This window comes from Carlito syrichta, unplaced genomic scaffold (assembly GCF_000164805.1).
Source record: "Carlito syrichta isolate Samal-C Ts95f unplaced genomic scaffold, Tarsius_syrichta-2.0.1 Scaffold115657, whole genome shotgun sequence".
Classification (NCBI taxonomy): Eukaryota; Metazoa; Chordata; class Mammalia; order Primates; family Tarsiidae; genus Carlito; species Carlito syrichta.
The window spans coordinates 96,813-121,267 of NW_007059753.1; the positions used below are offsets into that span (position 1 = coordinate 96,813).

General features: G+C 54.1%; 1 protein-coding gene across 1 annotated transcript in view; it reads left to right on the forward strand.

Moving 5' to 3' along the window:
* The first annotated feature begins 3 nt into the window (after positions 1 to 3).
* Positions 4 to 24,455, forward strand: part of LOC103275739 (casein kinase I) — a 26,233-nt gene continuing 1,781 nt past the window's right edge. Inside the window, exons 1-10 of the mRNA XM_021706248.1 lie at positions 4 to 21; positions 3,247 to 3,338; positions 13,879 to 13,989; positions 14,110 to 14,258; positions 16,119 to 16,347; positions 16,959 to 17,129; positions 17,763 to 17,911; positions 22,005 to 22,197; positions 22,291 to 22,430; positions 23,223 to 23,287. Of these exons, the coding sequence (XP_021561923.1) occupies positions 3,263 to 3,338; positions 13,879 to 13,989; positions 14,110 to 14,258; positions 16,119 to 16,347; positions 16,959 to 17,129; positions 17,763 to 17,911; positions 22,005 to 22,197; positions 22,291 to 22,430; positions 23,223 to 23,255 (1,251 nt within the window). The 5' untranslated portion in view covers positions 4 to 21; positions 3,247 to 3,262 and the 3' untranslated portion in view covers positions 23,256 to 23,287. The remainder of the gene's footprint in view (positions 22 to 3,246; positions 3,339 to 13,878; positions 13,990 to 14,109; positions 14,259 to 16,118; positions 16,348 to 16,958; positions 17,130 to 17,762; positions 17,912 to 22,004; positions 22,198 to 22,290; positions 22,431 to 23,222; positions 23,288 to 24,455) is intronic.

Consider the following 24,455-nt stretch of genomic DNA (forward strand, 5'->3'; position numbering starts at 1 on the left):
CACCGGCGCCTTCCCGGCGGGGTAAATATTGGGGGGCCCTGGGCCCGCGGAGGGGCGCAAACCGGGGGGAAACGGGGCTCCCTCCGCCTCTTTGTTTTTGCTGGGAGAGGGAGGGGAGGGCGGACACACGCGCGTTCACGCTCGGGGTGTGGGGGGGCGGCCCGGGCGCCGCCCGCTCGCCCGGCGAGGACAAAGGCGCGGCTGGGGACGAGGAGGAGGGTGACTGTTATTTTACAGGCTTGCCTGGGGAGGCCCCTCCAGTCTGGCCCGCCTCCGCCTCCCCCGGCTGGCCCCTCCAAGGCCCCAGCTGGCCGAGGCGGCTTCCCTGGCTGTGGTTTGGGGGGGCTGAGGGAGGGGCCCCGCGACTAGACGGCTGGGGGCACGCGATACTGTTGATTCGGGCTTCTGTAGGCTTCACCGGACAACCAGCAGCGCCCGCTTTTCTCTTCTCTTGTCCGGGCGCCTCCGACCCGGAGGTCAGCAAGGCAACTCCCGCTTGTTGGATGGGGGCGTTTGGGGGTCCTAAGGTGATGGGTGTGTGGTTGCCAGGCCACCGATTTTGTTTTCCTTTGTGGAGAGAAAGAAAGGGATGGGGGTTATTTGTCGGGTCGGATTCTCCCATTGCTGTGTGAGAAATTCATGTTTTGCAAGTCTGTCTGGATCTTAAAACTGCCTGGGTAGCTATCATTAGAGAGTGGATTCCCATGCTCCTCTGAAGACCCAAACTCGCAAGTGGGTGGGCCCCTTCCTCAACTTTTCTCTTAGTTTTCTTGCATATGTTCTTCTCTGCATAACCTTCCTCTGGGAGGAGGATTTGGGAAGAGAGAAGAGGACACAGTGTCTGTGTTGGGGTCTCCTTTGCCTTCAGGTCTAAGTGTCCCCCCAGTTTTTATTTTAATGGTCCGGGGACGAGGGCCCTGGCTTGGGGGAAGTTGGGGGAGGTCAGGGAGGAAAAACATTGCCCATGTGCTGTGCTGGTAGGTAGTTTGTCTAATTTTTTTAACCTGCTGAAACTCCTGAACCTTCATATCCGCCCCCCCACTTTGTTTATCTCCCTCCTCCCCCATGGAAGAAGCAGCAAAAAAGAACTGGAAAGCCTCTCCCATTCCTGAATGAAGGCTTTCTCCTCTCTGGAAGGCTTTTTGGGGGATAGTGCTGGGACAGTCTAGGCTCTCCCAGGGGCCTTGGGCCCCCAAGGAGTGGGGGGGAGACGGGGGTCTAGGTGGCTAGCACAGATCAGGGTGCCCTGTGGGCTGAGTTTTTGTACCCCCCTTCCCTTCTCTGCAGACAGCCCGGTGAGTGGGGAGAGACTGGGGGGTCATGTGCAGTATATTTATGTAAGACACAGACAGAGGGCACGGGTATTTATATAACCCGGCGTGGGTATTTATGTAATATAGGATGCGGGTATATTTATGTTCCTTTCCTAACCTGCGGCTTTCCCGGCTGCCTTGTGTGGTCTCTGAATCAGCGTTGGTGGAAAATGGACTGGGGGGGTGTTTGTGTGCACACCCCCCAGCGGGGCTCACCGTGTGTGTCTGCTTTTCTTTCTTCCCTTGAAGTGTAAACGCTCGGGAAGCTGGACGTGTGTACGTGGGGCGTGTGGGTTTCCTGCAAATGTGGAGTGCTTTCCGCTGGCAGTGTGGCCCCTCAGCTGGGAAAGGCCAAGCATGTGGGCAAAGGCCCTTGATTGAGAGCCCAGAGTTTGACTGGCACGGGATGGAGGAGGCTCCTCGTGGTCATTGGTGGAGGGCTAGTGCGCTCCCTGGAAGCCCGGTGCTGGGGCTGCATGTCCCTTCTGGCCTCTGCTCAGAGAGCTCAGGCCCGGCTGGCCATGGGGTCAGTCTCTCCTGTCTGCCTCTTAGACTCGCCTGGCTGTTGGGGCAGCACTTGGCACGGGATAGGGCAGATCCTCTGTGCTAGCACAGCTGCTTTGCTGTCTTCCTATTTTGCCCCCCTTGTTTGTGAGGGTACAGGGCCAGCAGTTGGGGCGGCAGGAGGCCTGTCTGGGTACTAGGTGGGACTCTGCAACTGTGTGGAGTGGTGTGGGCAGGTGGTGTGGTCTGAGTACCCTGTACCCTCATCTTAATCTTCAGAATTGGCCGTCTTCTAAGTACCCCTCTCCCTCTGCCTATTTCATGACCTCCTGTTCCCAGGCCCCAGTGCTGAAACTGCCTCTAGCCTCTGAGTTCCCTCCTGCTGGCCAGGAGCGCAGAGTCCCGAGCCTTTTGGTCGAGGCTAGAGCAGAGGGGTCTGCTTGGATGACCCCAGCCCTGAGGTCCCACAAGCTTGGAGCACCCAGGGTGAATCCCAGGGAAGGAGGGAAGCTGTTCAGACCAGAACCACTCCCACCCCCCGGTGGTTGGCAGCTAAAAACCTGGCCAGGGTCCCCTCAGTTGCTCTGCAGAGGCCCTCTTAGGAGACCCCCTACCTCTCCAAACAGTTTATCCAAGGGGCTATGTTCAGAGAGACCCGTGTGAGGTTCTTGGTGTCCTGAAATAGAGAGGGGGAGACTGGAAGGTGCATGTCCCGGGGCGCCTGTCTCCTGTTCCCCCTCCACACCCCCCAGCGGGGATGAGACTCCCTTGCAAGGGCACACTGGGAACTGGTGGGGTCTGGCCTCTGGGTAGGGGCAGCACTTGGGAAGACCTGGTCAGGCTGTGGAATTGAGGAGCCCCGTCATCACAGAGGCCCAAAGGGGCTGAGGAGCTCCTTGGGGGCCGTTCCCTGCACCTTGTTCTCCCATTCCTGAAGGTTGGGACTTCCTGTAGTTTCCATGATGGTGCCCCAGAATGTTCAGCTCTGTAACTCCCTACTTATCACCCCCTTTGTCCTTGATTTTCCTTTCAAGGTCTTGGCCTGTAGGGACCGGTCCACCCCCCCCCCCCCCCCTTAAGAGGCTTCTATTGGGGGGGATCTTCAGCCTAAGGAGATGCTGGCTTGGCTGTTTTCTCTCAGGCTGTGTGTCTAATTCTACCTTTAGCCTGGCTAAGCTGAAACTTGTTCTGAACCTGCCTCAGCCATTCCCCAGATGTGGTGGAGTATGGGCTGTGGCCACCTGACACCTGGTTGCCTTCCGGCAAAGTTAGGCCAAACTTCTTTCTGGACAATAGGAGGGAGAGTGTGGATCTTCCAAGTTCCTTGTGGCTTTGCCTGGCCCTTGGCGGGGGAAGGGTGGGCCCAGTGGGCTAGGCCCCTTTCTCAGCTCCCCTGTCTCCGACCCCAGTGTTTGTGTTTCCTCTGCAGCAAGAGTAAGTGAATCATGGAGCTACGCGTGGGGAACAAATACCGCCTGGGACGGAAGATCGGGAGTGGGTCCTTTGGAGATATCTATCTGGGTAAGTGTTTCTGGCTCTATCTGAATAGCCCTGGGGACAAGAAGGAGGAAACATGCCAGGATCTGGGGATCTCAAGCCAGAACATGGCTCCAGTGTCATGATTTGCCCCTCAGACCATCCCAGGTGGGTAGGGAGCAGTAGGTTGGGGTGAGACAGGTTGGAGGGCTTCCCTCTCAGTCAAGGTAGGGTGGGGTGGGGCTCCCACTTGCTGCTGGCTGGACAGGGGATGGAGTGTTTATAGGTCTGATTTCCAGTTGCAGCTGCCCTGGGTTTCCAGCTGGGGTTGCACCCCTGTCTCTTCTGGGAAAAGAGGCCTGGGCTGCCGCTAGACCCCAGCCTGGCTCCTCCTTGTGGTCTGGCCTCCTGGAATGCAGCCCAGGCAGGTTTTGGAATGATGCAAGCACAGCCTGTAACCTTGGGGAAGGGGGTCTCCCCATTTAGGGAGTTTTCTCTTCCCACCCCATGTACTTCCTGTTGAAAGCTTGAATTTGCTCTGATGCCATTTTAAGCAAATCACTGACATTCCAACCTTCTTCTGGACCTGAGAGAAGTGAGGCTTATGCCTCCCAGGGCCACTTGACCCTCTGAGGGGCCCATTTGTGAATCACAGCACTTCCTTTGTGATTGTTGGTCTGAGGGGGGACATACTTAGTGACTGTGGATTGGAGAGTGCGGGCCTGGAGCCTGTTGGGACAAGGTGGCCAGTCCACCCAGAGTTTATCTCCTTTTCTGTCCCTATGCCCTCAGGAGCAAGCTAGATCTGCCTCTGTGACCCGGTTTTCCTCCTTGGGAAAGGAAAATCAGCTCTGTCCTGGGCAGAGAAAATGGACAAGTCTGCATGCTGTGTTAATTCAAAACTTAGGGGTTTCTCTTACCTTGTGGTCAGGGTCCCTGACCCCTTGGAGTACGAAATCTGCTTCTCAGGGAGTCTCAGAGGGGACAGAGAACGGGCCATTTCTGAACAAATGGCCTCACAGGAGCCCCTAGAGTTGGTGCCCAGTTATCCGGTTTTACACATCCGGAAACTGGTCAAGTTGGCCTCCCAATGCCGTACTAGAAAACTCGCAAAAGCAGCCCATGTGCGTACAGCCTTCTGAGTGTATAAGACTGAATATGGACAGACCTGAGTGCTAGGTCTGGCTTTGTGTGTTGATGGGGAGGTCCTGTAGCTGCTCTGCCTCAGTGTCCCCATCTGCAAAGTTTGTGATAACACTGCCTGGCTGTCCAAGGGCTGAGGCACAAATGAACGACAGATGGGGAAGCATTTTGTAAACTTAAAGAGCCAGCCTGAGGTACAGTTCATTACTGAGGATCTCGTAGATTGCTTTGCCTTGGGAACCCTGGAGCACAGGACAGAGAGAGGGAGCAAGTGCAATGGAGCTGGTTTGAAGGTTTTCACTGTGTACTGAGCTCCCCCCAGGAGGCAGGCATTGGGTTGTATCTGCTCTCCCTTCTCAGTGCCCAGCATGTGGCTTCAGTGGGGTTCACTGAAGGCTTGTCGGGTGAATGAATGAGAAAATGAGACTGACACACACAGGCATGTGCAGAGGCTGCACTTAGTGCAGGGTAGAGAAAGGTCGGGATTTGGGGGCCAGTCCAGGTTCAGTCCCTAACCTGCTCCTCATCTGCTGTGTGACCTGGATTAAGTCACTTTGTCTCTCTGAGCTTCGGTATTCTCTGAAATGGAGTACCTATCTCCTTACTGTTGGTGGAGTTGTGAGTGGTATAAAGGGCCCTCCTATTACTGAAGCTCTTGGACAAGGGGCGCAGAGTCAGCTCTCAACACAGATAGACTCCTGCTCCTAACCAGCATCCAGGCCAGGTTGCTCTTTTTGCAGAAGGGAAGCTGAGGCCCACTGGGTTGGAGGGTGGAGGGCACAGTGCATAGTCACTTGAAAAAGCCAAGTTGAGCCAGGCTTGGTGGCTCAGCCTGTAATCCTGCGCCTTGGGAGGCTGAGGTGAGTGGATTGCCTGAGCCCGTGGGTTTGAGACCCTCCTGGGTAACTTGGCGAGACCTCATCTCTACAATAAATCAAAAAAATGAGCCGGGTGTGGTAGCGCTCGCCTGTAGTTCCAGCTACTTGGAAGGCTGAGGCGGAAGGATCGCCGGAGCCCAGCAGGTCGAGGCTGCAGTGGCCGGGAGTGGCCACTGTACTCCAGTCTGGGCGACAGAGTGAGACTCCAACTCAAAAAAAAGAAAAAGCCAAGTTGGTTCAAGGAGGGACCTCCTTGGGGACAGAATTTACTGCTTGGTCATCTCGTTCATTTGAAAAACTAGGTCCAGCCAGGCGCAGTGGTTCATGCTTGTAATCCCAGCACTTTGGGAGGCGGAGGTAAGAGGATTGCTTGAGCCTAGGGGTTCGAGACCAGTCTGGGCAACTTGGCTAGACTTTGTCTCTACAATAAATAAAAAAATCAGCCGGGCGTGGTGGTACATGCCTGTGGTTCCAGCTACTTGTAAGGCTGAGATGGAAGGATCACCTGACCCCAGCAGGTTGAGGCTGCAGTGGCTGTGATGGTGCACTTCAGCCTGGGTGACAGACTCCAACTCAAAAAACAACTAGGTGCAGATTTACTTCTTTTACTGGCTCTGGGGTAAATCCAACTTAGGTTTGGGTCCTGGCGTGTCCTTTTACTGGCAGTATGTCCTTGAGCAAGTGATGACCTCCACCAACCTTGGCTACCCTGTCTGTAAAATGGGGTCATGAGAAGTAATGAGGTCCTGATGTGCAAAAGACCTGAAGGTGTCGGGCCCAGCAGTAGTGCTTTTCCTCTGTGCCCTTCACCCTTGGTCTTAGTTGGGAGGTGCTGCTTTCAAAGGATCTGGGTCCTTTGGGGCCTGAGTAGGGGAAGGTGAGTCAGTTTTCCAGACTGTCTAGCCTTACCGGGTGCAAGGACCTTGGGAGGCCCTGCCCTGACTCAACATCCTGCCGACGTCTTCCTGGACCCCTGTCTTGCTGGTCTGGGGACAGTGGTGATTGTAGGACCTTTCCTGGCCAGCCTCACTGGCTCCGTTTGTTCAGAGCTGTGGCCACATTCTTGTCCCTGGTGCCAGGCCAGGGCCTGACTCCAGATGGCCTCTGCAGGTGGGGCTGGGTGTGGCCTCTAAGCCCTGCTTTCTAGGATCAGCCGAGGGCCAGCACTGGATGTGGCTGCAAGGCCCACAGCTCCTCTTCAGCCCCTTACCCTGGCATCATAAGGGGATAGCTAGGAGAGTGGGACCCACTTTGTTAAGGGCGTCCACTTGGCTGCCCAGGTCCAGAGATGGCCAAGCCTTGGCCCACTCACTGACCTTGCATCCTGGGAAAACTCTCTAGACCTCTTAGAGTCTCTGGTCCTCAGCTCTGAAAAGGGTGGGAAGCAGTGCTCTGAAAGGTGTTTATGGAGGTGAGGGTTATTGGGGAATCTTATGGGCTGCTGATGGGTGGGAGCTAAAGCTGCTCCTGCTGTTGTTGCTGGGACATGAGGGCTTCCTCCTGGCCAGCCAGGTCCCTGATGCTGTGGGTGTGTCTATGTGGGTGTCTGGACAAGCCCTCGTGTGAGGCTGGTCCTTGCTACCTGGAACTACCTCGTGTGAGGTAGTTCTAGCCCCTCTAGGGCTGGCCCGGTGCAAGTACTTTTCTGGGTTCAAGTTTGTTTTGGGAACTGGCCAGTCCCCCCACAGGGCCACTGTATCTAACTAATGAGGCTGTATTCTGCTCCTTAGGCAGTTATTCCAGCTTCGAAGCCTTTGTGTTTGGGTCCCCTTCAGCAATGTTGAGCCTACCACTCGCAGACACAGCCTCTGCCAGGAAACTTACCTGCCGTTACAATGGAGAAAAAATTTTCAGGAGCTTTGCAGGCTAAGTTTCAGATCCAGATTCTGTCTCAGTCACTTGTCTGACCTCATGCTGGTTGCCTAGCCTTTCTCAACCTCAACTCGGTGGCTATGAGAATCAGGGGCGCTCAGAGAACAGCCAGGAGCTTCTTGGTAGAATTCAGGGGCACCAAGGGGCCCAGCGGCAGGATCTGGGGGGACAGGAGGCAGCTGTGGCAGGTTTCAAGCACTTGATGGTGGTCAAAAGACTTCGCCTAACAGCCTGGCCCAGGAAGTGTGGCATATGGTCATTTGACCTTTAGTTTCTCTATTCCACATGTGGCAAAGGGAAATACAAACAGTAGTACTCGCCAGAATGGGGGAGGGCTCTAGAGGACCCCAACCTCCCCACACCTCCTCCCTGTACACATCTGCAGAATCACCTGGTGCTGCAGGCCCTGCCTCCCAAGTGTTACCTTGTCTGGGCAGGGCCTCTGTTGGTTCTTGCCTGTAGGCAGCAGCATCCCTCTCCCCCTCTAGCCTCCTCCAGCCCTTTCTCATGCACTAGGGAGTCTTAACAAGGGGAGATTTGGCAACCTTTTACTTTGTTACAGCTTGTGGGGTGGGGTAGCTGCTGGCATCTAGTGGGTAGTGGTCAGGAATGCTGCTCCATACCCTGCGGTGTGCAGGAGAGTCTCACAGCAAGGAGTTTCCTGCCTCAGTGTCAGTAGTGTGAGGTTGAGAAACCCTGTAACCATATGCCTGAACTTGGCCGCCAGGACCCTAGCTAGCAGTTTGAGACCCTTCAGATAGTTTCCTTGCCGACTCTACCACTGTCTTCCTCTACTCCAGTGGCCCTGCTGTATCAAACCACTCAGTTGGCTGTACCCCTCCTGTCGAGCCTTTGTGTGTGGCGTGACCACTGTCTAGCACAGTCTTGTTCGCGAATCAGGAGCCCTCGCAACCTGGGCTTCAGAGAGGCTCTCCATCCCCTCTGCCCCTCGGTCATAGTACTACCGACTCCTTTCTTCAAACTGACGTGCAGGGCTAGAGTGCCACAGTCCCTGCTCATCTCTGTAACCTAGGTCTGCACTTCCCATCACACCTAATGTTTGTGGAGCACCTACTGTGTGCCAGACTCTCCTAAGGAGAGTTGTTCCTCAAAATGGCCTAAGGAACCAGGAATATCATTGGTTTACATGTGTGGCGCTGGGGCTCAGGGGTGGAGGGCTGTATCCGGAGTCCCTCCTCCAGAAGGTGGTTGAGTCAGGATTTAGACTCTGGAGCCCACACTCTAACCACTGCATTCTCCTGCCTCTCATGTCTATGGGGAGATGGAACATCACTGGTGAACTCCAGGGAACCCTCCCCTCCTGTGCCTTGTCCTCACTGTCCCCTCCTGGAAGCCTGTGGGCCTTACCCCAGTGATGTGCATTGAAGTATCAAAATTACTTTACAGTTTGCCCTGTTTCCTATTGAGTCTCTCCCATTGCTGACCACATTGAGTCATCCATTTCATTTTTCTTTTCATTTTACGTGGTTCACAAATCCAAATACACACACAAAATCAAATGTCAAAACACAAAAACGTGTTAAGTGAAAGAAGCCTGTCACGAAAGATCACATGAATGATTCTGTTTCTATGAAATGTCCAGAACAGGCAAGTCCATAGAGACAGAAGGCAGATTAGTGATTGCCTGGGGTTTGGGGGGAGATAGGGCCTGATTACGGAAGGGTACAGGTGTTTTGGGGGTGATGAAAATAGTCATCCCTCACTGTCTGCACGAAAGTCCACTGTTGCTCAAGTCCCTGATAAGAAAAGCCATAGAATTTGCATGTAATGTAAACACATCCTCTCATATAATTTATCTCTAGATTGCTAGATTAGGTATTATAATACTCAATACAGTATACATATTATGTAATTAGTATTTTTAAAATTTGTTGTTTTTAAAATTTTGTTGTTTTTTTGTCCTTCCTTCATACATTTTTGATCCACATTCGTTGAATCTGCGGATGGGGAGCCCACAGATAAGAGGGCCAACTGTATTCTAAAATTGATTGTAGTGATGAATGTACTGAAAACCATTGTATTGCATACTTTAAGTGAGTTAATTGTGGAGTATGTGAATTATATCTCAATAAAGGTGTTGAGATAAATCACAACTTATAGCATCCAGTGAAGTGTTCCCCCCCTTCCTCTCTGACCACACAGCTTTGGTTTCTCATGTCTTTACTGGTTTCTCATGTTTCTGTTTAGTGTTTCTTTATGTAAATACAGCCAAACACAGACACTTGTTTCCCCACCTTTTCCTGAAAAACTGAAATGAGAGCATAGAACACACATTGTTCCATACTTTGCTTTTTTACTTTCTGTATCTTGGAAAACTTTCCACTTCTGTACAGAACTTCCCCATTCCTTTTCCATTGTATTCTGCTTTATGGATGGGCTAGTCTTTGTTTAATCAGCCTCCACATGATGAACATTCGGGATGTTTCTGTTTCCAGGCTCTTGCTTTTGCAAACAGCCTGCAGCGAATAGCCCTCTGCAGGCCTTGTTCTGTACCGTGCAAGGAAGTGGGGTTAACTCCCAGAAGTGGGGTTGCTGGTCAGAGCTGGGTGGTGTCAAGCCACCCTCCAGGGGGAATTTACCAGTTCATCTACCACTGGGGAGGAGCGCTCAGCCACCAACCTGCCCGCCCACCCATGGTCTTACCAACAAGCGGATGTTATCTTGTGGGACTTTTGACAATCCTAGTGAAAATGATCTTTCAGGATCATTCTAATTTGCATTTCTCTTACAAGGAGGTTGAGCATCTTTCCCTGTGAGTAAGCCATGTATATTAATGATTTCTTTCTCTGTGAAGTGTGTGTTCAAATCTTTTGCCCTGTTTCCTATTGAGTCTTTTTTCCTACTGATTTGTAGGCGCTCATTATATATTAGTTCTTGGCCTGTATTAAGCATTGCGAGTATGATTTTCGCATGACTTTATTTCTGGTGTTTTTGCCATGCAGAGGATTCTTTTTTTTAATAGAGGAAGGATTTTCTTTTTTAATGGCTTCTGGATTCTAAGTCAGGAATTTAAAGAAGCCTTGCCTAACCCCAAGGTTATAAGGCAGTTCTCCCTTCTTTTAATGTTTCTTTCTTTTTTTTTTTTTTGAGTTGGAATCTGGAGTGCAGTGGCTGCTCCCAGCCACCGCAGCCTCGACCTGCTGGGCTCCGGCGATCCTTCCGCCTCAGCCTTCCGAGTAGCCAGAATTACAGGCATGCGCTACCACACCCAGCTAATTTTGGATTTATTGTAGAGAAGAAGTCTCGCCAAGTTGCCCAGGCGGGTCTTGAACCTGCGGGCTCAGGCAATCCACTCACCTCAGCCTCCCAAGATGCGGGATTACAGGCTGAGCCATCAAACCCGGCCTTTCTTTCTTTTTTTAAGCAGGACTTATTGAGGGGATAGAAAAGCTCGCAAAATGGGAGGGGACCCGAGGGGGTTGCCCTTAATGTCTCATTGTTTTGTTTTTTATTAAATGGTTGACTAAATACAAGGAATGTGTGAATGGGATAAAGCACTTTTCCCTGGGCACCACTCAGTTGAAGGGGGATGGCATTCCTGTCACCTTGAAGGCCCCTGGGACCCCCTTCCTTGTCCCGTCCCTTGTGTTCCCCTCATAGAGGTAACCACTATCTGACATATAAAATTTCCCCTTTTGTTGGGATTTTAACATGCTTGTGTCCCTAAACTCTGCACCTTGCAGCGTTGTTGGCGTGCTTCTAGATAAGACAGACAGCTGTGCCTGCATTCTTCTGGCCCTGCTTTCTCTCCTTTTTTCCTTTAATTGAGGAGAAATTCACATGCCATAGAATTTCACCATCTTAAAGAGTACAGTTTAATCAGATTTAACACATTCACAGTATTCTGCAGCCCCCACCCCATCCAGCTCCAAAACGTTTTCCATTACCCCAGAAGGAAGCCTTATGCCCATTACCAGGCACTCCCTATACGTACTCCCCGCAGCCTCTGGCACCTACCATTCTTTCTGTATGTATAGATTTGCCTGTTCTGGACATTTCACAAGAGCAGGATTATACAGTATGTGTATTTTAGTATCTGACTTCTTTGAGCATCACGTTTTTGAGGTTGGTGTAGCACGAATCAGTACTTTATCCTTTTACATAGCCAAATAGTATTCCACTGTACGGGTGTCCCATGTTCTGTTCGTCTCTTCCTCCGTCGTGGACGCCAGGGTTGTTTCCACCATTGGCTGTCGTGAGGAGTGCTGTGTGCTCTTGTGCCCTCTGGAGTTGAGCCATTGGGAGTCACCCGGGTCGTATGTGAAACCGGCTTCTGTTCCTATTCACTGCCCCCTGGGACTCTGTTTGTGACTGTGCCACTATTCCTATGCTGCTGCCGCTGCCGCCAGGAATTTGGGCTGTCTGTTCCTGTGTACATCCTGGTCCTTTCCCCTGGTGCACATGTGTCTCCGAAGGACACATACTCTGGAATGGAGTTGTTCGGGCCAGTGCTTGTTTGTGTTACCTTTACTGGATAAAGGCAGCGGGTGTGCCCATGTATGCCTCTACCTTTTTTTTTCTTACGTACAAACCCTGGCTCCACTTGGAATTTCTTCTGGTTGGGGTGTGAGCTACAGTGTCTTTCCTCAGAAGGCCAGAGTATGCTCCAAGGACTTTGTGTGTGTGTGTCACTGCATCACCCAGGCTGGAGTGCAGTGGAATGCTCACGACCACCCTAACGTTGACCTGCTGGGCTGGGGCAGTCCTGCTCAGCCTTCCCAAATAGCCAGAACTACAGGCGTGCACTACTATGCCTGGTTAATTTTTTGATTTTTGTTGTAGAGATGAGGTCTCGCCAAGTTGCCCAGGCTGTTCTCGAACTCGTGGGCTCAGGCAGTCTGCTCACCTCAGCCTTCCAAAGTGCTGGGATTACAGACCTGAGCCACTGCACCTGGCCCAAGGACTTTTTGTTTGTTTGTTTGTTTTGAGTCTGTCGCCCAGACTTGAGTGCAGTGGCCGCTTGCAGTGGCCGCTCCCGGTCACCGCAGCCTCGACCTGCTGAGCTCCAAGTTTACAGGTGCGCGCTACCACGTCCGGCTGATTTTTTTTGATTTATTGTAGAGATGAGGTCTCGCTGCCCAGGCAGGTCTCGACCCCGCGGTCTCAGGCAATCCACTCACCTCAGCCTCCCAAAGGCGCAGGATTACAGGCTGAGCCACCAAACCCGGCTTTTTTTTTTTTTTTTTAGTTGGAGTCTCACTCTGTCGCCCAGACTGGAGTGCAGTGGCCGCTCCCAGCCACCACTGCCTCGACCTGCTGGGCTCAGGCAATCCACTCACCTTAGCCTCCCAAGGCACAGGATTACAGGCTGAGCCACTGAGCCCGGCGAGGACATTTTTTTAATAGTCCCATCTTTTTCCCTGATTTGAGGTGCCAGCTTTATCCTGTCCTAAATTCGTCCTGTGGTTGAGTCCCCTGCAGACTAGATGGTCTGTGTGCTTATGTGATCCTATTTTAATTCCTGTAGTTGGAGTCACTCCTGACCCCAAGGAGACTCCCTGTGTCTCAGCCTGGTCCACAGCCCTTCATCTCGCCTACACTTAGCGGGCCCCGCTGGTGAGCCATGCTAGGTCCTAAATGAGGCAAGGTACAGTTTGGATTGGTCTTTCTTGAGTCGTGGGGTGGGCCCAAGCAGAGAACTGGGCCTCGGTGTGTGCGAGGGTATTTTCTTAGAGCTCCTGAAAGCCTGGGAGTAGGGTGGGAGAGAGGTGGAGGTGCAAGCAGGACCCTCTTACCTAGACTTGAAGGCTAACAGAGGGGTTGACTCAAGTCCACCACTTACTAGTCATGTGAGCGTGAGCTGAATCTCACTTTCTCATCTGTAAAGTGGGGATAAGAATTGAACGAGACACTGGGATAGAATGTGAGGGACTGCCTTTCACAGTGTGGGCACTGGTGTGGGCAGGGTGGGGATCTGGTTATTATGCCCATCGCAGCCTCATCCCGCTCTGCAGGGCTGTCCTGGTGTAGCTAGCACCCCAGCCCACCGGGGCCCTTGCCTCCACAGCCTCCTCAGCCTGACACTCCCACTGATCTCGCCCCTCTCCATGATTAAGCCCCTTGTCGTAGGTGGTCTGGGAGTCTTGGTCCCTGTCACTTCCCCACTCTCATCCAGCTTCCTTGCTGCGTCCTACCTGTGGCTCTTAAGTCGTCTGTGGCATCTCGCCTCCTTCCCTGGGACATGCCACTCTTCCTTCTACCCTCAGGAAACCCTTAAGGAAGCCCCTACCCCTTTCCCATCCTTTCTCAAGACTTGCTCCTCAAGGGCAGATGCCTGTTAGCCCAGGCCTGGTGAACACCAGACTTCAGAAATGCTGAGTGTCTCACGCCTGTAATCCCAGTACTTTGTGAGGCTGAGGCAGGAGGATTGCTTGAGGTCAGGAGTTTGAGACCAGCCTAGGCAACATAGTAAGACTTTGCCTCTACAGAAAAAATTTTAAAAGTAGTTGGGTGTGGTGGCATGCACCTGTAGTTCCAGCTACTCAAGAGGCTGAGGTGGAAAGATCGCCTGAGCCCAGGAAATTCAGGTTGCAAGTAAGCCATGATCGTGCCACTGCACTCCAGCCTGGACAAGAGTGAAACCCTGATTCAAGAAAGTGCTGAGTGGGGCATGTGGGGCTGCCTGGCTGGCCGAGGGTGACCCTGGTCCCTTGCTTCCTCTGCCCGGGCAGGTGCCAACATCGCCTCTGGTGAGGAAGTTGCCATCAAGCTTGAGTGTGTGAAGACAAAGCACCCCCAGCTGCACATCGAGAGCAAGTTCTACAAGATGATGCAGGGGGGAGGTGAGGGCTGGGAGGGCTAGGCTGGTGGCAGGGCTGTGGTGGTGTGGGTGATGTGGGTGTGGGGCTAGGTGCTGCAGGGGAGGTGGCGGCCCCTGACAATCCCTCTGCCCCGGCTCCCAGTGGGGATCCCGTCCATCAAATGGTGTGGAGCCGAGGGTGACTACAACGTGATGGTCATGGAGCTGCTGGGGCCCAGCCTCGAGGATCTCTTCAACTTCTGTTCCCGCAAGTTCAGCCTCAAGACGGTGCTGCTCCTGGCTGACCAGATGGTGAGTCCCTCAGCGACCTTGACCAGGTGGCTACTCACTCTGCTGGGCAAGCTGCCTCTACGTCCCCGGCGGCCAGGACACTGGCCCTGCCTCCTGCCTCCAGAGGATGCTGCAGGAGGGCGTAGTGGCGGAGGTGTAGGCCAGGCCTAGCTCCTAGACCAGGTACCTTTGACCACTGGCTACTTAAAGTTTAGATTCCAGCTGGGCGCAGTGACTCACACGTGTAATCTCAGCATTTTGGGGGACTGAGGCAGGAGGATTGCCTCAGCCCAGGAATTCAAAACCAGCCTGGGCAGCATAGTAAGACCTCATCTCTACAAAACATCAAAAAATTTGCCATGCTTGGTGGTGCGTGCCTATAGTCTCAGATATTCAGGAGGCTAAGGCAGAAGGATGGCCTAAGCCCAGGAACTTGAGGCTCCAGTGACCTGTGATTGTGCCACTGCACTCCGGCCTGGGCGACAGGTTGACACTGACTCAAAAATGAGTAAATAAAATAAAATTCCAGGCCCAACTCCAGACTTGCTGAATCAGGCTCCTGGGGTAGGACCTGGACCTCTGCCCTCAGGTGATTTTAAAGACTGTGGTTACACAGACTTGGGTCCTGTCCCAGAGTGGTGACCCTAGGTGAGTTGCAAAACCTGTGTGAGCCTCGGTGCCTCCCATGAGAATCTCCCTTGTTGGTTGTTGTGGGATTGCGTGGGATGGCATGCGGTGCCTGCCATAGTGGTCCCTGCTGATGACCTATGTTAGGTCCTAAGTTTTGTGAGCACAGGGAGGAAAGCAGCCTTATGAAGCCGTAAGCTTAGGGACCTGGAACAGAATGTGAGCTCTTGACTGTATGGGGGTCTCCATACTGATCTGCACTAGCCTGTGCAGTATGTGCCAGTAACCTGTGGTTTGGGCTAAGGGTGTGCACGCAGCGGGTTGTCAGGATCTTACATGGCGTGGAGCTCAAGAAAGGCTCAGGAGCTGCGGAGGTGATCTGTCAGAGAACATGTCACTTGTGTGAATATTCATTTGAGTTTTTAAAAAATTGCTTAAAGGAAAGAGGACTGTGTCTGCATGACTTTGGTATCTTTTGGAAGCCAGGAGAGAAATACTGTGTTTTGGCTGGGCTCAGTGGCTCAGCCTGTAATCCCAGTGCTTTGGGAGGCCGAGGTGAGTGGATTGCCCGAGCCCACGGGTTCGAGACCCGTGCCTGGGCAACTTGGTGAGACCTCATCTCTACCATAAATAAAAAATTAACCGGGCGTGGTAGCACGCGTCTGTAGTTCCAGCTACTTGGAAAGCTGAGGCAGAAGGATCGCCAGGTCGAGGCTGCAGTGGCTGGGAGCGGCCACTGCACTCCAGTCTGGGTGACAGAGTGAGACTCCAACTCAAAAAAAAAAAAAGGAAATCCTGTGTTTTGTGCTCTCTCTCTGTCACCACTGACAAATCTAGGTTTCCCCAATGCTTCCTGCCCTTCCCTCCCCTGAAACTGCTTGCCTCTGACTCAGGCTTCCCAAGTTCATGAGTGGAGGGCCCAGATGCCTTTCTGGCTTCAGCTTCATTTCTGAATCTTACCATTAGCTTTCCTACCTCGCGTTCTTTTGTCTCACAATGAACTTGGTGAACTCTTCCTTCAGAGTTCATCCTAGTGTCCCTGCTTCAAGGATGCCTTCCTGACCTGTGCCTTGAAATCATCCTTCGTAGTTGAAGTCAGATCTTTGCCCCTCACCAGGGCAGAAACCATGTGTGCGATTTTCATGCCTGCAGCCCCAGCCCTCAGCCCCCAGCCCGGACCTGGCCCAGAGTACTTGGTGAAGGCCCATCTGTTGAACACTTATTGAATGACTGCTCTTTCCTCCACCTCTCCAGATCAGCCGCATCGAGTATATCCACTCCAAGAACTTCATCCACCGGGACGTCAAGCCCGACAACTTCCTCATGGGACTGGGGAAGAAGGGCAACCTGGTCTACATCATCGACTTTGGCCTGGCCAAGAAGTACCGGGATGCCCGCACCCACCAGCACATCCCCTACCGGGAAAACAAGAACCTGACTGGCACTGCCCGCTACGCCTCCATCAACACCCACCTGGGCATCGGTGAGTGAGACAGGACTATGGCTGTGGGCCAGGACCTGTCTTTCCCAAGCCCTCGCAGCCCCCAGGCACTTTTCTGGTGAGAGTTTCCACCTCCTCCACCCCTAGACCCGGGCTTTTCCCCCTCCTGCACAGTTGCATCTTCCCCTTTATGAGCAGAGCTGTGTGTGCCTGCGTGTGCCCAGCCGTTCCCATTCCTCCTGCTGGGGTGAGGACGCTTCTTGATTATACGGGCTGGGAAGAGCAGGCCAGGGGTTTATGCAGGTGGCTTAAGGTCGTGCGGCTTAGCGAATGCCAAAGCTGGATTTGACCCCAGCCCCGTCTGATGCCAGAGCTCGTGCCCTCTCCATGGGGTGGGCCAGGAAAGGAGGCTGTGGGTGCCCACACTCGTAGTCATGGAAGGGTTAAGTGCCTGAGCTGGAAAACTAGGCCCCAATTGAGTTGAGAAAGCTTTGCCTGAGGCCCCTTCTCTGTAGGAGGATAATAGCAGTCTGTTTATAACAGGGGTGCAGTGAGCCAACATACAGGCTACAGGGAGTCCTGGGTACACAGTGAGGAGGAGCTAGGGACCTGAGAGGACCCCTGCCCCTCACCTTGCCCTCAACTCTGTGCAGAGCAAAGCCGTCGAGATGACCTGGAGAGTCTGGGCTACGTGCTCATGTACTTCAACCTGGGCTCCCTGCCCTGGCAGGGCCTCAAAGCAGCCACCAAGCGCCAGAAGTACGAGCGGATCAGCGAGAAGAAGATGTCGACGCCCATTGAGGTCCTCTGCAAAGGCTACCCCTGTGAGTCACCTCGGGGAGAGCTGGCCAGTCAGGGACCCTAAGAGCCTTTCTGAGGGGAAGATGAGGCCGCACAAACCCTGTACGGGGCTGCCCTAGCTCTTGGCACCCGAGCCCCAATCACAGGCTCTTAACTGCTGCTTGGGCACAGCTGGGAGGCCTGGACTCCCCCAGCTTGGCTGTTGCACACAAGTTTTCTTCAAAACACATTCCTGCCTCAGCTCCCAGGGGCCCTCTTCTGCCCTGACGTGTGCTTAGGTCATGTGAGACGTCGTGTCGGGCTCTTGAATGTCCCCTCAGTTTGTTGCAGCGAGTGACCCATGGTCTCTGTGACCCCTGTAATGCTTGGTGAGAGTCGCTGGAAAGCTGTGAACTCGGCCCTTGGAGCCGTCTCACTGAGGGGGCTCAGTTCACTGTTCACAGGTCTTCAGGTGTTCTCATTGTCAGAGGCTCTGCCCACAGGCAGCGTGGAGTGTCATTACCACAGGCAGGGCCATCGTTCTGCTGTCTGTTCACCTTGCCCCCTCTTATATTGGAAGTATTTGTAGGCATGGGGGGGTGGCTAGCACAACTCTGGCTTTGGGGCTCTGGGAGCATGGACCTCACATGGCCTCCTTTGTCCCCTGAATCCACCAGCTGAGTTCTCAACATACCTCAACTTCTGCCGCTCCCTGCGGTTTGATGACAAACCCGACTACTCCTACCTACGCCAGCTCTTCCGCAACCTCTTCCACCGGCAGGGCTTCTCCTACGACTATGTCTTCGACTGGAACATGCTCAAATTCGTGAGTTGCCTGGAGGCCAAGGCGGGCTTGGGGGCCTGGATGGGGAAGGTCCTGACTCACAAGACCAGAATGACCTGGTGGTGGGCGGGGCTCCCGACAGATGGGAAGTATGAACTGGACAGTGCAGTTGACCTCACTGGGATCCCAGAGCCCCCTTGCTCCAGCCTCATCGGTGCTGACAGCGTACGCCATGGTCAACAGGGCTCAGGCAGGGAGCCGCCTCCCACCAGACCCAGGAATACCTGGCTCAGCCTTGAGTGCCTCCTGGGTGCCCGCAGTAGGGCCTGGGTAGTGTTGGCGGGCCCCCCTGTTGCCTTGATTGTTGCCTACGCTGCCCTGCTCCTCTTGTTCTGCACGTCCCAGGTGACTGCCTTCACTGCGGCTCCTCTGGCCAGCCTGGACCCATTTATGGTGGTTTCTTTCTTCTTGATCATGGGATCCTGGGTCTTGCTAGGCAGCTGTTCTGTCTTCCTTTTCTGAGGGCCCTGAGGGTTGGGTAGGGTGGAAAGCAGTGTTTATTTGCCAGTCGTGCCTGGAGCTCCGGAATCGGTGAAATTGTGTCTTGTTTCACATCTTTTCTGGAAAAGGGGGCTTCCTCGAGCCAGGCTCAGCCCCGTGACACCGAAGCTATTGCACCATTCTGTCCCCGCCCCTGTCCCTGTGCCGGGCCCACGTACCCATCCATGTACTGGTAAGGACCCTCCAATGCCTGGCCTCTCTAGATTTGCCACTTGGCCGGTAATTGTAAGAGGTTGAGCCTCAGCTGTGCTCTCTTTGTCCCTTCCAGGTGCCCGGCGCCCCTGGGTACCCAAGGCCCCCCAGATAGGCACGTGGAAGAGGTGGAGGAGCTAACCCCCCAAAACTACTGGCCTGTGGTCTGGACTCCGGGTCCCCGTTTCTGATGTTGCCAGGTGTGCCTGAGCCTGTTGGGGCCAGGCCTGAGGAAGTGTCCCTTTGGATAATGGGGGCATCCCCCTGTTCCGAAGTGGAGAGGCATGGTGGAAAAGGCCCTGCCGTGGGATTCTTGGGAATGAACCAGCTGTCTGAGAGCCAGGACAGAGCCTGAACAAGGGGAGATGACCACTGCCTGGGAGGGGCCTGGTGGGAACAGATGCCAGGAGCAGGCTCCCAGCCAGACCCCTTCAGCTACCTGTGTATTGAACCTAAACTCATTAAACACCTCCCGGTGCGTCATCCTGGTGTGCCTTTCTTTCATGGCGGGCCCCTCAGCCATCTCTGCCAAATGCTCAGGACTAGAGTCCTTGTTGTGCTGGACACCGAGGTCAGCACATTGCTCTTGGGCTCCTCCTCTCTCTGGGTTTCAGACAGTGGCCTGGACCTATTCCTTAAAGAGTGAGACAGAGTTCAGGTGGAGAACAGGGGTCTCACAGGCCACGGACTTGAGGGAGAGGCCTCTGTTGCCCTCCTTTCTAGGAGTGGGGGTGGGGGATGCCTTATCCTGACCTTCCGATAAGGAGCCTGGCCTAGGACCTGGGGCATCTGGGCCAGCTCTTCTTACCCCAGTACATTGCTCATCTCTACAAAAAGTCACTCCTGGGTCTGGGTCTGGGTCTGGGTCTGGGTCTGGGTCTGGGTCTGGAATGGACTTGACTCTTTAGCTCAGCACAGCTCCAAGAATGGATTTTGCATTCTCTAGACCTATGCCATCCAATATGTCACCAGTGGCTATGTGGGACTCATTCTTAATTAAAATTAATCAAAATTGAAAATGTAGCTCTTCAGTCACATTCGACACATTTCAAGTTCTCGATAGCCACAACTGGCTGCTAGTGGCTACCACATCCAACCAAGGCAGATGGGACTGATTGCTTCATCATCCCAGAAAGTTCTGTGGACCGTGCTGCTCTCGATGCCTCCTTCACGGCGCCTCTCAAGGGACTGTCCGGTGAACAAGATCTCCCCTCAAGCTAAGCCAGAAGCACCCTCTCCACCTGCTGCTGACACACTGACCCCTTTATGGGGCCCCCCCTTAAGGCAGGCCCTGGAGTCAGAAGCTGGGCAGAGGCGCAGCGACCTTGCCCTCCACCCATCTCTGACCCCATCACCACCATGGTGAGCTTGACCATCTCCAGCAGCCACTGGGCAGAAGCACCTGGAGAACACACAGTGGGAACCTTCCATGCCCTTCCCCTCCGGGTCAGCCCTACCTCCCAGGACGCCTTCACCAACATCTGCCAGTAGACAGGACACTGCTGGGCACCACAGCTGCAGACTCGTGGGAAGGATGCTGCCCATGACCTTTGAGCGGCTCCATGTTTGGCATCAGAGCGCTGGAATCCCTATATCCCTGGAGCCTGAAAACCTCCCTCAGCACACACAGCCACTGTGTTCCAGCTACCTGAAGGGGAAGAGATTCAGCACAGCCAAGGAAAGACGTCCATGCAATGGGAGGATGTTTTTGTGACTTTGCTGGCCTTTTGTGTTTCTTTGTGGGCAAATAAATGCCTAAAAAGCTCCCTAATGTGCATTTTTTGAGGCGTCACATGGGTTGGATGGAAATGTGGAGAGGTCCTCCAAGTAGTTACTGAGAGGCTCCAGCCCGCCACGTGGTTGCTGGCCACTATGCACCTCGGAGCAAATCACTCTGCCTCTGTTTCCCCAATAGGGAATGAGACCAACCTACATTGCTGGGTTACTGTGCCCCTGCCCACAGGGAGTTCACTGTGGAGGTGACATAAGCTCTTCTCTATCCCTCATGCTTTGCTGTGACTCTGGCTAGTCACGCTCTTTGCCAGCCTGCAGCCGAGTGGATGGGAATCCAGGGGGTATCAGAGGTCAGGAGCTGGAGCCCTAGTGGTCCAGGCCTGCCCGATGGGCTTCTGGGTGGAATGGAAAATTCATTCCTAGAATGTTCTGCTAAGGCAGGGCTCTGCATAGTGGGGTCTTGGGGTCAGGGAGCAGAGTGGGACCAGGTGACAGATCTGCCCCGAGCTATGTGACCCCAGGGAGATTATGTGGCTTTCTGGACCTTAGTGTCGCACTGGGATTCAGGGATCATTTTGATCCTAGCCACTACTTTCTGAGGTTGCTTGAAGTCAAGGTCTACCCCGCCCCCGTTTCTTGGCCAGTCCCCCGGGAAAGACACAGGGTTGCAGGAGCCCATACCCTGTGCCCATGAGCAGGCTCCCAACTCAGCCCACAGCTCTCTCCTCCACAGATGCGGCCCCCCTCCTGCCAGCCCCCCGCCCTTCCCTGTGGACGGCCCCGAGACCGACTAGGTAACGCAGCCGGGTGCCACTCCTGCACCGAGCTCCTCTCCTCGCCTTTCTCATTTCCTCCTGCTCAGGGGGCAGCAGTGGCTGGAGGGCAGGGCCCCTGGGGGCTCAGGGCACCCCTTCTGCTCCAGCCTTGCCTGCAAGGCCTCTTCTTCCTCCATGGGGAGTCTGGCCCCATTTTCTTCTCTAGCTCTTCCTGAGCTCCTGCCCAAGGCAGGCAGCATCTGTGTGGGTCCCCTGGGCCTCCCAGCTGTAGCCTCCACAGTACCTGCCAGCAGTCATCTCTAGGTTCCAGGACAGGGGAAGGACAACCCTCTGAAAAGAGCCCCTGTCTGGGAACCAGAAGACCTGGCTCAAGTCCTGGCCCAGATTTCTACTGGTTCTGTGACTCCAGACCTGTCCTTTCCCCTCTCTGGGCATCCTTTGCCTGTCTGCCAGGGGGCCTCTGAACACCTTCTCTGCTCAGTTTGGAAACTGTGGGGTTGGGGATTTTTGATACGCAGAAGGGACCAGGGCAGGCCCAGCCCCTGGTTGGGAGGGCCAAGGGGGCTATCCTTGGTCATCCTGGGGACATTAGTCCTCCTGGCTCTGACTCCAGCTCTGGGAGACCAGGCAGACTGATCTCCCTCTGCCTCTCAGATACCTGCTTTCTCCTTCCTCCTGGTGGTTGTGTGGCTTTGTGTCTGTGATGTGTGATCATGGGTCATGGTGTCCCACTCTGTAGGGAGGAGGCTGGATCAGAGGGTTTCTGAGATGTCTACCTGGCCTCCATCCCTTACTCTACCCTGAGAGGGTGCTGGGGCCCAGAGCAGCCTGGCCTCCAGGGCTGACAGGTGTCTCATTTCCTGTTCCTGCAGGGTGCAGCCCGGAACCCCGAGGACGTGGACCGGGAGCGGCGAGAACACGAGCGCGAGGAGAGGATGGGACAGCTGCGGGGTTCCGCGACCAGAGCCCTGCCCCCTGGCCCACCCACAGGGGCCACTGCCAACCGGCTCCGCAGTGCTGCCGAGCCTGTGGCTTCCACGCCAGCCTCCCGCATCCAGCAAGCTGGTGAGTGAGGCGTTCGGACAGTGGGCAGGGCCTGTGGGGCTGAGGTCTCTGTCTGGGCCTACTCAGACTGGCTTCCCTCATCTTGCCCTCCAGGCAATACTTCTCCCAGAGCGATCTCACGGGTCGACCGGGAGAGGAAGGTGAGTATGAGGCTGCACCGGGGCGCACCCGCCAACGTCTCGTCCTCAGACCTCACTGGGCGGCAAGAGGTCTCCCGGATCCCAGCCTCACAGGTGAGCGCCCCTCTCCCAGTCCCTCTGGGCCTCACAGCTGAGCTAGAGGCCCCTGGTGTGGGGTCAGGCCTCTCCCGTGTGCATTCCTCTCCACTGAGTCTCTGATTATCTTGGAATGAGATCCTTTGTTGAACTGGGGCTTGACCTTTTTAATTCTCTGAGGTCTAATGAGCCCCATTGAGCAAAGTCGGAAGCCAAATATGGGAGAAGTAACTTGCCCCCACCAAGTGGTTCAGCTGGGATCCAGCCCTCGCTGCCAGGGGCCCAGCCTGGGTGGGCAGCAGGGCTCAGAGATGAGATGTTCCTGCTTCTTGCCATCAGGGAGCCTCCCAGGATTCCCTGTTGGCACTGGTGAGAGCATGAGATGGATAGATGGGGAGTGAGGTCCTGTCCGTGACACCACCTGGGGCCATGTCTATTTAGACTAGGACAGTTGGAATAGGGGAACCTGTAGTTGCCCAGAGAAGGTAGGCTAGTAGAGGTGGCCGGGAGGGAGACCTGCCCTCATCCTCCTGCCTGTGACTGAGAGCATTGGTGGGAGGGGCCCTGGGAGTGAACCCTCCTTGGCCACCCACTTAGGTGTGGCCTTGAGCAGTGTGTTTGCCTCCAGGGGCAATGTTCTTGTGTCCTAGGGTTATTAGGCTCACATATGCCTTCCTCTGGCTTGAGGGGCTGGGCGGGGGTGAGGGTGGAACGCCGTGGTGGGGAGAGATGCCAGATCACAGTTGCCAGCAGCTGAGGGGCTTGACTTGAAGCTTGTCCCCCCATCTCTCTGTTCCCCTCTCCCCAAAGACAAGCGTGCCATTTGACCATCTCGGAAAGTGAGGAGAGCCACCATCGGACCAGTGTGTGCTTAGGTGAGTCGATGTCCACTGCAGACACAGCCCACCCTGGCCAGGTCTAGAAATACCCACGGCCCTAGGAGGAGACCAGTATGTTGTGGAAAGTGTGAGGGGAGTGGCAGTTGGTACTGGGTCCCCCAAAACCAAGAGGTCTCAGGGAGGGAGTTTAAAACCTCAAAGCCCACCTGACTCAGGGCTGAGGCTTCCTCCAAGCAGGCCCAACCTCACATGGATTAATTTCAGCTGGAAAACCCTTTCCTTGCCCTTGGGCCAGTCCTTTATCCCCCTTTGCCTTAATATACTCTGGAAGGTTGGTTTCTAGCAGAGACTGGGCCGTGGGCCCACATTCGGACCTCCCACAGGGCTTTAGCCCAGCCTCTGGGTTGTTCCACAGGCTAATTCATGCAAAACACTTGGAACAAGGCCGTTCGTTTACGAGTTGACCTCCTGTGGAAGGCCTTTGAGTGGTTGCCAGGGGTGTGGGAAGTGAAAGGGAAGGATGAATAGGTGGAACACGGGGTACAGTTAGAGCAGTGAAACTATTCTGTGTGATACTGGATACATGTCATCAAACATGGCAAAACCTATGGAATGTACAACACCAAGAGTGAACCTTAAGGTAAAAAACAGGCTTGAGTTATAAACAATGGATCAACATTGGCTCATCAACTATAACAATGCATCACACTAGTGCAAGATGTTAATGGGGAAATTAGGGGTCAGGTGGCTTATGGAAAGTCTGAGTCTTCCACATGATTTTTCTGTAAACCCAAAACCATTGTAAAAATTAATCTAGTGATTTAAGTTATTAAAAATTGTTAAATGTTTTAATATGCCACATATAAAATGTTATTTATACAATTTTTTTTTTTAAAAAAAAGGGCCTTTTAGCTGGGCTTGGTGGCTCAGCCTGTAATCCTGCGCTTTGGGAGGCTGAGGTGAGTGGATTGCCTGAGCCCGTGGGTTCGAGACCCGCCTGGGCAACTTGGCGAGACCTCATCTCTACAATAAATCAAAAAATGAGCCGGGCGTGGTAGCGCGCGCCTGTAGTTCCAGCTACTTGGAAGGCTGAGGCGGAAGGATCGCCGGAGCCCAGCAGATCGAGGTTGCAGTGGTCAGGAACGGCCACTGCACTCCAGTCTGGGTGACAGAGTGAGACTCCAACTAAAAAAAAAAAAAAGGG